At 39.6% G+C, this 12,793-nt stretch overlaps 1 protein-coding gene across 1 annotated transcript in view; it reads left to right on the forward strand.

Moving 5' to 3' along the window:
- LOC119918287 (protein phosphatase 1H-like) overlaps positions 1–8,065 on the forward strand; it is a 31,528-nt gene extending 23,463 nt beyond the window's left edge. Inside the window, exons 7-10 of the mRNA XM_038738933.1 lie at positions 2,625–2,688; positions 3,648–3,755; positions 5,958–6,109; positions 6,478–8,065. Coding sequence (XP_038594861.1) covers positions 2,625–2,688; positions 3,648–3,755; positions 5,958–6,109; positions 6,478–6,625 — 472 coding nt within the window. The 3' untranslated portion in view covers positions 6,626–8,065. The remainder of the gene's footprint in view (positions 1–2,624; positions 2,689–3,647; positions 3,756–5,957; positions 6,110–6,477) is intronic.
- Positions 8,066–12,793: the final 4,728 nt, after the last annotated feature.

Genomic DNA, 12,793 nt, shown 5'->3' on the forward strand with positions numbered 1-12,793 from the left:
TCTTCTGCTTCCATTTGTGCACTTCTTAACTCATATTTTGCTGTTGCCTGCTCGCGTTCTCTCGCTAAATTTTTCAGTAGCTAAGGCACTTGTTATTGCACTCCAGAGAGACACTCTTGCAATGAGACACAGAATCAAAACCTACAAGAAGAATGGCAGTGGCTTTGTTTCCCACCTATATGTTCATGAACAAGGGTTAAGCAAGAACAAGAACAGATGGCATGGGGAGGTGGGGTAAGGAAATTAACATTTGTAACATTATATAACATTTGTTTAATGCAAAACTGACAAACACTAAACCTTAAAAAATAGACATGTAATATTAAAAGGATTTATCATGAGGAGTACTACTCAGCCTATGTAAATGTAAATTCTGAGAAATATAACCCTAATACTCATGGGCTTTGCAAACAAACATTTTTAACAGAAAACCTGCCTTACAAACTGCAGTGTGGAGATTGAAGGTTGTGGGCATTTTCAGGACAGGGAGTGCATTATGGGAAGTGTATGTTTGGAGTTTGTTCCATACTAGGCCCTAAAAGTCAGGATATCTCAGCCCCTACTGCAATAATTTTGACCTTTTTTATGTAATCCAACAAGTCCCCCACTTTTATGAATGTTCTTTTGTTCTTAATCACTGGAGTACACCATGTAAGAAAGCACATGGAAAAATATGTATTTATACATGTGTTTTTTTTGGCCTCTTGGGGGCAGTAGAACAAGCGGCAAACATAACGTTGACATATTATCACCTATAATCAATTTACAGTGGGTACGGAAAGTATTCAGACCCCTTTAAATTTTTCACTCTTTGTTTCATTGCAGCCATTTTCCAAAAATCAAAAAAGTTCATTTTATTTCTCAGTAATGTACACTCAGCACCCCATCTTGACAGAAATAAACAGAAATGTAGAAATTTTTGCAAATTTATTAAAAAAGAAAAACTGAAATATCACATGGTCATAAGTATTCAGACCCTTTGCTCAGTATTTAGTAGAAGCACCCTTTTGATCTAATACAGCCATGAGTCGTTTTGGGAAAGATGCAACAAGTTTTTCACATCTGGATTTGGGTATCCTCTGCCATTCCTCCTTGCAGATCCTCTCCAGTTCTGTCTGGTTGGATGGTAAACGTTGGTGGACAGCCATTTTCAGGTCTCTCCAGAGATGCTCAATTGGGTTTAAGTCAGGGCTCTGGCTGGGCCATTCAAGAACAGCCACGGAGTTGTTGTGAAGCCACTTCTTCGTTATTTTAGCGGTGTGCTTAGGGTCATTGTCTTGTTGGAAGGTAAACCTTCGGCCCAGTCTGAGGTCCAGAGCACTCTGGAAAAGGTTTTCGTCCAGGATATCCCTGTACTTGGCCACCTTCATCTTTCCCTCGATTGCAACCAGTCGTCCTGTCCCTGCAGCTGAAAAACACCCCCACAGCATGATGCTGCCACCACCATGCTTCACTGTTGAGACTGTATTGGACAGGTGATGAGCAGTGCCTGGTTTTCTCCACACATACCGCTTAGAATTAAGGCCAAAAAGTTCTATCTTGGTCTCATCAGTGTCTTGCACTGAGGAGAGGCTTCCGTCGGGCCACTCTGCCATAAAGCCCCGACTGGTGGATTGCTGCAGTGATGGTTGACTTACTACAACTTTCTCCCATCTCCCGACTGCATCTCTGGAGCTCAGCCACAGTGACCTTTGGGTTCTTCTTTACCTCTCTCACCAAGGCTCTTCTCCCCCGATAGCTCAGTTTGGCCGGACGGCCAGCTCTAGGAAGGGTTCTGGTCGTCCCAAACGTCTTCCATTTGAGGATTATGGAGGCCACTGTGCTCTTAGGAACCTTAAGTGCAGCAGAATTTTTTTGTAACCTTGGCCAGATCTGTGCCTTGCCACAATTCTGTCTCTGAGCTCTTCAGGCAGTTCCTTTGACCTCATGATTCTCATTTGCTCTGACATGCACTGTGAGCTGTAAGGTCTTATATAGACAGGTGTGTGGCTTTCCTAATCAAGTCCAATCAGTATAATCAAACACAGCTGGACTCAAATGAAGGTGTAGAACCATCTCAAGGATGATCAGAAGAAATAGACAGCACCTGAGTTAAATATGAGTGTCACGGCAAAGGGTCTGAATACTTATGACCATGTGATATTTCAGTTTTTCTTTTTTAATAAATTTGCAAAAATTTCTACATTTCTGTTTATTTCTGTCAAGATGGGGTGCTGAGTGTACATTACTGAGAAATAAAATGAACTTTTTTGATTTTTGGAAAATGGCTGCAATGAAACAAAGAGTGAAAAATTTAAAGGGGTCTGAATACTTTCCGTACCCACTGTAATGTTATCCGGTGTCTAGCAGACAACAAGTAACATTAGGTCCAGTATTCACACTCCTTTTAGATCTGCGTTGCTTTAGATCTGCTGTGGATCCAAAATGGCTCCCAGGGCCAATGTGACACAGGGAAAGCATTTAGGATAGTATAATAAAGAGATAACTCAAAGGTCTCCCTTTGCTCCTCTCACTACACTTATTTTAAGTGTATGCTTATTATTCGTGTGTGAATGTATGTGTCAGAGAGGGAGAGAAGAGATCCATTCACTGTCTGCTTTTCTTTTCTTTTTCCTCAAACACAGGGCATACAAGACCATTGAGGATGAAGATCTCAAATTTCCACTTATATATGGGGAAGGGAAAAAGGTAAGAGTGTGTGTCTACTCCAAGCCCTGTCTGCCTACTCTAGAATTCAGAACTGCAGAGAAATTCACTGGCTCTAACAATGTCAGTCTGACATACACACACACACACACACACACACTACATGCCTGCCAGCCACCCAGAGAGTGGGCGAACACTTGGTCTCTGATGTGCGAGTAACACACTGTGCGTGTGTGTGTATCAATGTACATCCTCGCTAGAAGAGACAGCAGACGGTCCATCTGTTTCACTCCAGTAGCTACATCTAACACACACACACGGACATTCAGACAGACACACACCACTCAGAAGATGACGGTCGTCTCTCTGAGAAGTGAAGTTTATCCCCACTGGGACAGCAGGGGAGAGATGAGAAGAAAAGCCCGAAACTGAAAAACACCAAATAAATTACACAAAATGCTTCAGATACACAGTCGTGTCACTTCACTTTCATATTTTCAATCAATTCAGTTTGATGCAAAGAGAGACACAACGAGGGCCTCTCATCAGGGAGGAAAGCAGCATCTGACGATCAGAACAGACAAAATGAAGAGTTTCCACACAGGGTTTAAAGAGTGGAAGAATGTTGAAAAAGAATTTGATAATTAAAGACATAGCAAAAAAAAGTCTCAGTGCACCTGCAACACTTCTCAGACCACAGCATACTGTATTGTGATGTTAGTTTAATGCACCACCGAATGCTATTTTCCAAAATGCAAAGCCATATTGCAACTGTACTGTGAGCAATTACCGGCTCCACCGTCCACTTATGTTGTAAATTCTGACTGGGTGGTAACAGGGTGAAACACTACTTACTGGCAATATGGGACCATGTTTACATCCATATGCCCATCATCAGCTAACTGACAAACACCAGATCATTTTTAAAACTGACAAAAAAAAAAGCTCTGTGAAAATAAAAATGTGTAAGAAACCTAAACAAAACCAGTCTACATTTTCAGGCACGGGTGTTGGCCACCATTGGTGTGACCCGCGGGCTCGGTGACCATGACCTCAAAGTTCATGACTCCAACATCTACATCAAACCGTTCCTTTCCTGTTGCCCTGAGGTAAGAGCCAGCACTTCTAAAAAAAACCAAAAGAGAGAAATGTATATTTTATAGTTTTGGGTTTCATTAATTCGGCTGAATACCGGTATCTGTTTACATAGATGGAGACCTTATTTCGAAACAGCCGATCAAATCTTTGCATTTAAAGCAGTAAAGTCAGCGTTAACAGCCACAGACTCTGAACAATCCACATTCGCTTTCCTTCTTCTTATCTAACTTAGAACACACATCTTGTCCTGCACCTTAACTAGTTGAATGAGTAACCAAGCAAACATTTGCCCAGGGAACGTGAACTGCTAACATCCGTTTGCAGGCTAGATTTCTCAGCTGCAGCACATTCAACATAATGTAAACATAAATGCAAATACCACTTGTGTCCAGTTAGGTGCTTGGATAGTCCTTACTTCAACACCACTGACAGCACGTCATCTACCCATGACATGTAGGCTACACCGCAAGTGTGTTTACTTTATCTCTCGCTCACTATCATTCATTCAAACTAACTATCATTTAAAGTTACTGTTAAAAAAAAATATCACATTTTGGGAAATTCTCTTTCTTGCCAAGAGTTGGATGAGAAGATCAACACCACCCTCATGTCTGTACAGCAAATATGTCACCAAAGTGGTTTGGTTAGCTTAACATAAAGACTTGAAACAGCTAGACTGACTTGCAGAGTTGACGTCATATTACACAGAAATTATTAAGTCACATATTATATATACATTTTTTGCTCACATGTAATTTGTAATATAGTATTAAGCTGTAACCATTAGTTACTGGTGTAGAGTGACCTAGATTAGTTATTTATTAGCAATAACCCTTATAACATGTCAGTAAAGCAACATTTGAATGGTTTTAGGGAACGAACAGGTGCAGCAACAAATCTGGAATATAATCACTAAGCCTTATACTGTTTCAGTACACTTGGTTAGCAACATCACAGGCATCATCAGGGGGAAGTACAAAAAAATGTGATTCCAGTCTCTGTAACTTAGGCTTAGAACATAGAACTTGTCCTTTCTCTGGTGCTTGTAGTCAAGAGCACACAAAGAAATACAGCAGATATCAGCTTACATCTGTGTTTGCCCTGTGTTTCATTTAGTCATGCTAGGCTTTCCAAACACGAGGAACAGTGGGATGACATGTCAGCATCTTGAACCTGTTAACCTTTCTTTTCTTTCCTCCATTCATTCTAGTTCTTCTTGCCACCCCCATTCCTTCCTTCCTTTTGTCTCATGAATTACGTCCTATATAAAAGGATAAGTCGGTCACATGGCTTATCCTGCTTCTACCCCTGTCATATCTGCACTACAGTCACTGGAGGTAGTGTTTTGCTGCATCTCCGTCTGAACAAGGTCCTCTGCTGCAGGAGAACTTGAGCTCACCTGTCTGACTGCCTGGCGCTGGTTTCAAAGCGCTTTCATCTTGTGATGAAGTTTTGTCTTAAAGAGTTTTGCATTTTTTCCTCCCACAGCTCTCTGCTTGATCTTTAATTCATTAATACCCGGGTTCATAGCAGGTTCACATGGAAGACTTGACTCGTCTCAGCACTCTATGTCTCTGTCTCTATCTTTCTCTCATAAACACAGATCTCACCCCTTGCCAGAGCCTCTCAAGAGGTTTCTCGAGATGCTCTCAGTGAATGAAAACTGCATTGAATTCATTAAGTAGTGAAAATGTACTGTGCTGTGTGGTGCTAGGTCAGTATTAAAGAAGTCTTAAAGAAGTCTTTATAATTTTTTGAGTTCATTGTTGCTGTCTCTGAGCTGTCCAGCCATTGGCATCTTCTTTAACTAAAATGTGTTTAGTTTCACTTATTTTTTCTTACATTGTGTAAAATGGGGAGACTATTAAAGCCATGCTTGTTGCACAAAAAACATGAAAATGACCAATTTGTCATTATGAGCATGTTAGCATGCTGGCATTAGCATTGAACTCAAGAACAGCCTCACAGAGCCACCAGCATGGCTGTAGACTTTTTTTTTCAGTAGTTAAAAAGAAAGGGAAGAGGGTAAAACAATCCTGACTTTACCTGGTGAATACAGGAGCAAAGTAATACATGGCAAGGAGGTAAATTAGTTGATAAATGTACAAAAGTAATTTTGTTGCAACTTCAGTTTGAAAATCTGAAGCAGCACAATATCAGTTGACAAGGAGTGTTTTTAATGAAACCCTTTATGTTTTGTGGTTTGCATGCAGGTTAAGGTATATAACCTGACGCAGTACGAGCATGGGGCTGATGATGTCCTGGTAATGGGAACCGACGGCCTCTGGGACGTCCTCTCCAACCAGGAAGTAGCCGAAGCCGTCACCACATTCCTAGCCAACTGTGACCCTGATGACTTGCACAGGTCTGCTGCTTTTTTTCCCTTTTTCTTTCTTAATTTCTTTCTTTCCATTGTCTTTCTTTCTGTTTTATTACAGGTTTGTTGCTTTAAATCTGTATACCTAAAGGCTGGTGCTTTGAGTTTCCCAGTAAATGTCAAGTTTTTGTGCCACTGTGCTACATATTTATATTTAATGGGCATTGGTTCCCTTTTAAGGATAAATTACACCCTTGGACATGTACCATTATTTTCCACAGTTTTTAATAAAACGATAAATGTGCAGTTTTTGGATCTTGCACGTGCATAAAAATAACTCACTTGAATTCACAATTAAGTGGCGGGGTCCTTCATACTGTGGATTGTAGGCTTTATTATTGTTTGCTGTTGTCCAGGTATACAATGGCAGCCCAAGACCTGGTGATGCGAGCACGTGGTGTGCTGAGGGACCGAGGATGGAGGATCACCAATGAGCGTCTGGGCTCCGGAGATGACATCTCAGCCTTCATCATACCGCTGATGTATGGCAACCGTCAGCCCTGAGGAGCCCGACAGAGATGCTGCAGTTCAAGGACCTGTTGGATCTTAAACCAACAGGATTGATTCATCATGAACTGAGAATCCCCTTCCAGTTTCCTCAGTGCCGTTTGCACATTTCTTTTCTTCTACAGATATACAAATATTTGGATATTTAGATTTCTTGGTGTTTCATATCTCTATAGGAGTTCAGACATGGTCAGTCACCAGATTTGGCTGCTCAGGGAAACTAGTTTATTTATTATATCTCAAAAGTCAGAAAAAAACATGTGTCATGAATCAAGCATGTCAACAAGGTATTTGGCTTGTTTAAAGTTGATAAAAATTATGGAGGTAAAATCTTGAAGGTTAGTGAGAGCAGCTCCATAGGATGATGGAGGTTGACTTCCCCTGAACTTCTGCAGAGATGTGAAAGCTGAACTAGGCGAATGCTCTTCCAAAGTGAAGAAAAGCGCTCTTTGTGTCCTTCTTACCTCTCTTGCAGTGCTCTACATGCTCCTCTTCCTTCTATTTTACTCCCCCTCTCTTCTCCTATACTGTACAGTCAACTTGTTTATAAAAAAAAAAACTCCTTTGTCTTGTGACCATGGACCGAGCTGACAGGTCAGCTGCGTTTTCTGTTTGGCCACAGTGTGGCCTTGAAGGATTCACTTGCTGATGAACTGCTTCTAGATTGCTTTTTTTGGGGTTGGTGGTGGGGCAAGGAGATGAAGTTAACCAAGGCAGATCAAGAATTAGTTTGACTGTGGAGTGAGAACATTTGAGCCTGTATCAACAGTGGGGACATAGCTTGATTTGGTTTAAACTAACGCATTATATCTCATTTGTTTAATCTGTACGAAAAAACATCGGCAAGTGGTGTTTTACGGGGTGGTTACATACACTGTAAAACCACAAAAAGAACCACTCCCATGTCTGTACGAGTAAAAATGAAGCTACAGACAGCAGCCGGTTAGTTTAGCTTATCATAAAGACTGGAAAAGGGTGAAACTCTGTCCAAAGGTAACAAAATCTGCCTACCAGCACCTAAAGCTCACTAATTAACATGTAATATGTCTGTTTAATATGTACAAAAACCAAAGTGTAAAACAACATGTTTTATACAACATGTTAATTACAGCAACTTCTAAGCTAACCTACTGTAAGCTAACCTACTGTAAGCTAACCTACTGTAAGCTAACCTACAGTAAGATAATCCTGGCAGTAAAGATTCTGGCTGTTGCTACCTATTTAATGTACAGAGAGTGGCATCAGTCGTCTTATCTAACTCTCGCCAAGAAAGTGATTAACCTTGTTTTCCAAAATGTCAACCAATTCCTTTAAGGAAATTTTTTACACAGGCTAAACTGTACACTGGGGGACTTGGCATTTGTGGAAATCGAAGTTTTTCAAGAAATCCCTGACACGCTTAGCTAAATGCCTGTTCTGAAAAATAACCCCATAAGACTAAACATTAAATTAGATGACTTGTGTACATCAGTTCTCGCACTTTAGGCTGACCCACATCATTAACCAAGGAGCTATATGATATATGAAATGATGATGATAATATTCCCTGCAACAGGGAGGATTCGACTGAATTCATAATTGTATTTTTTAAATCATGAAATACAATCAAAGACAAGGTGAACAAAACGTTTCACAGTGGAAAAAAACTGAAGGCTTTCTTTTGCGTTAACATGTTTAGCATGTTTTCATAAGCTTTAGATGCTTGAAAGGGGTCACATTTGTCTTCAGAGGGACAGGTTTAGGAGTAACAATGTTAGTAATTTACTGTGTGTCAATGCATGCAGTGACAAATTGTAGGCCTGGGAATATGAGCGACGGTGCAATGGTTACACTGCTGTTTGTTTTTATATTGACTGAATTTGTGTTTCTGTAATTGATTCCAAGAGTTAGTGATAATGTTATTTGTTTGTGGTGCATGGATCATGCAGATATTTAGAAGCTTGTTTTTCCTTTAGAGTTATTAGCCTTCCAGACATTTGGCGTAAGAGCTAAAGGTATGATTCATTGTGAAGGTAGGGAATGAAATTAAACAAAAATGTTAATAGCCAGACACAAAACCAAATCATGTGTTTTTTGCACTTTGTTCATCTAGGTGACTGGATTTCAGAAAGAAAAGTGACTATTTGCATCAAAGACAGCAAACTGATGCGCATGTGTATTTTTTCACCCCTTCCCAACATTATTATCAGGGTACACTACTTGGTCAGGTTAAGATGCAGGAGATGAGAAGTAGATTGGACGAAGGAGAAACTTAAACTTCAAAGGATCAATGAAAAACGTCCTTTTTTGAAAAGTTTGATTTCAAGCTGAGAAAAAAACAGTTGGTCGCATAAAATTAAAATAAACTGCATGTTGTTGACTGACAAAATAAGTAGTGATAGATAGCTTAGATTTCATGTTTTGTTTCTCTTATGGTTGGTATGTAGAGTTTGGAGTAGCACTGGTTTCCTTTAGGCTTGTCTGTAAAGTGAAAAGGTGTCTCCTTATTTTATAAAGCAGGGTGTCCAGGCGAATGACTGAATCCAAAAAAGTTCATTTGGAAATGGTGCCAGAATGGGGAAGCCATTGGTTTTGGGGAAATACCTTTTTATATACAGTCTATGGGAAATACACTCCCTCGCGTTTTGGTGGAGACTAACATGAGAAGAGTGATACCACTTTCATTTCAGTACAATAAATGTGAAGCTTCAGCTAGCAGGTAGCTTAGTTAAGCTAAGCTTTTGTTTGTTTGATATGTACAAAAACTGAAGTGTAAAAACGACAATGACTGTTTAATAGGAGCTGGAACTGGCACATAACACATCCCAACCCATCCCCTAGCTAGCTGTTTCCCTGTTTCAGGTCTATTCTAAGCTAAGCTTCTGGCAGTAGCTTCATATTGAACATACAGACATGAAAATGGGATGAATCTCACTCACTGCCAGAAAACGGAAAAGTGTATTTCCCAAAATGTCGATCTGACTTTAGATCACATGATATGTGCCATTGTGTTGCATGGGCTATTTATCATCTTAGCTTGGACTTTTTTGCAGTTGACAATTATGTATGTTCCTCCAAGCAGCAGTCATTTACATTTGCCTGAAGTTCATACGGTGCATTTTTCCTCCTGTACATTCCATGAAAGAAAAATTTCCTTTAAAAATTTTGTAGTACGTCATAATTATTTGCTGTTGCACCTCTTGAGTTGCATCTTGTTTTCCATCAAATGAGCTATTTGACAGTTACCAAGTTTTTTTTTTAAACTTCTCTATTTAATGTATTGAATGTCTGAATGTTCTTAATTATTATTTTACTTTGTTGAGTCAGAACTGTCCTGGCCCCACCTAAGCATTGTCTTAACATTTATCCAAGTTCAGCAGAGTGGTTTCAAACAACCTGACATCCAGCTCAGAGAGGTGAATGTTTTGAGCTGTAGACATGTTATGACAACGTCGGGGAATCAGACTAAAGTGTTGAATGTTCATCCTTATACCTGTCATCAAGCCTTTTTCTCTTAGATGAATGTCAAAGAATGAAAATATGATTTATTTTTTATCATCATACTGTGCCACCCAACTGCTGCACATCAACTCAGGTTCAATTATCATGTGTAGTTAAAGTGGACGAGCTGTTAAGAGTGATTTTCTAAAGGCAGGGAGTCCTCCAAAGGGGTTTATTAGTTCCACTGCAGTTGTAAATGCATGGGAGGGGATTTGTGTTGGGGAAGCTCTTAGACATGAAGGTTTACTTTGCCCATTCAGCCAATCTGTAGGTTTCCCTTTTTGAAGTTGCTATATTGTAAAAGTAGCCTCTGCTGTTGTTTTTTTGTACCTTACACTATAAGGTTAATTATGGGAACATAAGAAAAGCTAGCAGGTTTCTTCTGTAGCAAAGAGGTAGTTTGAAGCCCAGTGGGGAATCATTTTTAAGTGACCATTGTGGTACCCTCAACCTCTCCTTTTGTGAATGTGAAATGTACATTTTGTATTTTTAAAAAACTGATGAAGTCAAAAAGAAATATTTTTAATGTTTGTCCTTGTGCAACTCTGACTTTAGGGGGGAACGGGAGGAAATGTTTACCTTCAGTGTTTCTTTTCCAGAAATGTAAAAAAAAAAAGAAATAAATGTTAAAGATCAATGTAAAAAAAAAAAAGTAGTTTGTGTAATTAAAAAAAGGAAGAAGTGAATGTCAATTAAACTTAAGCTCAGTATGTAAGTGCCCAAAGAGTTCCCCAGATCTTTGTCCAAATCAGTTACCAGACCAAATCAATCTGAAGGAGTAAGAAACCAAAGAGAAGTGCAGAGGAGCTGATCAATATTGTTGCTTCTTCTGTTCCCAGGGTTCTCCTTGTGGGAAAGCAAAAACTAACAAACAGGGTTAACTGGCCTCCAAAAGTTAGACTTTGAGAGCAGAGGGATTCATTAGTGGAACTACAGAGTGCTCACAGAATCTCAAACATTTACAGGAAAACACACTAACAGAACTGTGGAGTTAGTTTTGTGTCCTTATGATCCAATCAAAAGAACAGGTCTGAGAGCACAACTATCCACACTTTTTAAATATTAAAATCTCATCCAAAAGATTTGCAACTATATCTATAAAACAGTTGTTATTATTCAGAGCAAAGAATTTGGTGCACTGAATACATTAATGACAATCATTTTCTCAGACACCAAATCGGCAGTGGGATTAGCAATTGCCAAAAATTATGACCAAACAAAATAATGCATATTTTTTACAGAATATTCCAGCCACTCTTTAATTTGAAACCAAGACATGCGCCTGTCACTTTATTGGACACATTTACAGTTTTTTGACACATGTTGTCACTTTCTGTTAACATGCATGACAAAGTGAAGGCTGGAGCTGTTGCATGATGGTGCCAAATGACCTGTTCTCTGGAGAGATAACTTTCAATCACTTAAGACCCTCCCGTCATTTTTCCAAACAGTTCCATTACCCTCAGGGGAAAAAAAACAAAAAAAAAAACATTTGCCCCTCCACCCTAATCATTTTTGTTCGATCCAAATACGAATTCCAGTGCATTGAATATTATTTGCATATTAGATTAATTAAAACAAGTTAAAACAAAAGTCCATGTGATACATGCCATTAAAATAACTTTATTTTAAAATATATGAGATAATTTAGCTTTTCATTTGTTAAATTTAAACATGTATGTCCCGGTTCACACCTATTTATTTACGCACAACAGTTTCACAGGAGACGTGATTATTTTGAAGGCATATTCGTCTCTATTCATTTATGCTGTTTACAAACAACGCAGTGGGCTCAGTCCTTCACGTCTGGTGTGGTTCCTCTGTCGCAAGTCACCAGCGCCGGCAAGGCAGTAGATTGCGCAGTCATCTCCACAAGGGGTAATATGACAACCCGACCAACAGCACAAACTACTACCTCAACCAGCGCCTGGCCCCCGGTGCTCTTTGGCTTTTCTTTTGTCCTCCTTTAAGATCTCTCCACCCCACTTCCAATGCGAATCTCCGTTCAGTCTGTCTAGCTGTGCGTAAAAGCGCACGGGAAAAATGGCGTGCGCGCAAAACGTGGCCGCAATAAAGCGAGACAAAAACCCCACCCAAGGAAAAGGAAAAAAATCCTTCTGCACCTTTCCCATATTTCCTGCACCCGCTGCTCTCCTCAGATGACCTCAGTGAAAATGACATATGGCAGGTGAGGACGGCGGGCGCTCCTTCGATTTCCTGAGTGCCATATATAGGCGACATTCATCAATATGTCAGACCATAAAAAAGGATTGTGTTATTAATGTTTTTTTTTTTTTTACATAATGAGATTAAAATTCAGTCCGCATAACATTAATGAGTCTTACGAAGACAACAATGTATGATCTGTACAATTAGGCTACCAGCAATGCTGTCTCCAGACATCAAAACATCAAATTACTCGTGTAAAACTCACCATAAAAAACACACTGTATAATGTATCAGTTTTAACTGACACGAAATGTTAAAATTCAAAAGTATTGCAGGGAAAAAAACACAGCTTCTTGTCTGCGTAATGAAACCACTGAGATTAGAAGTAGATTCTAAAAAGTCACGATAAACTCATAGCTGTATATTTATATAAATATTACCAGGGTTTTTGTTGGATCGGAGAAAATGCAAAAAAAAATCCACATCGACTCCTTCACCTTGAAGCTGAACTGCAGC

The sequence above is a fragment of the Micropterus salmoides genome, unplaced genomic scaffold (assembly GCF_014851395.1).
Source record: "Micropterus salmoides isolate LMB-PRFRI ecotype aquatic unplaced genomic scaffold, ASM1485139v1 Ms_hic_scaffold_23, whole genome shotgun sequence".
Classification (NCBI taxonomy): domain Eukaryota; kingdom Metazoa; phylum Chordata; class Actinopteri; order Centrarchiformes; family Centrarchidae; genus Micropterus; species Micropterus salmoides.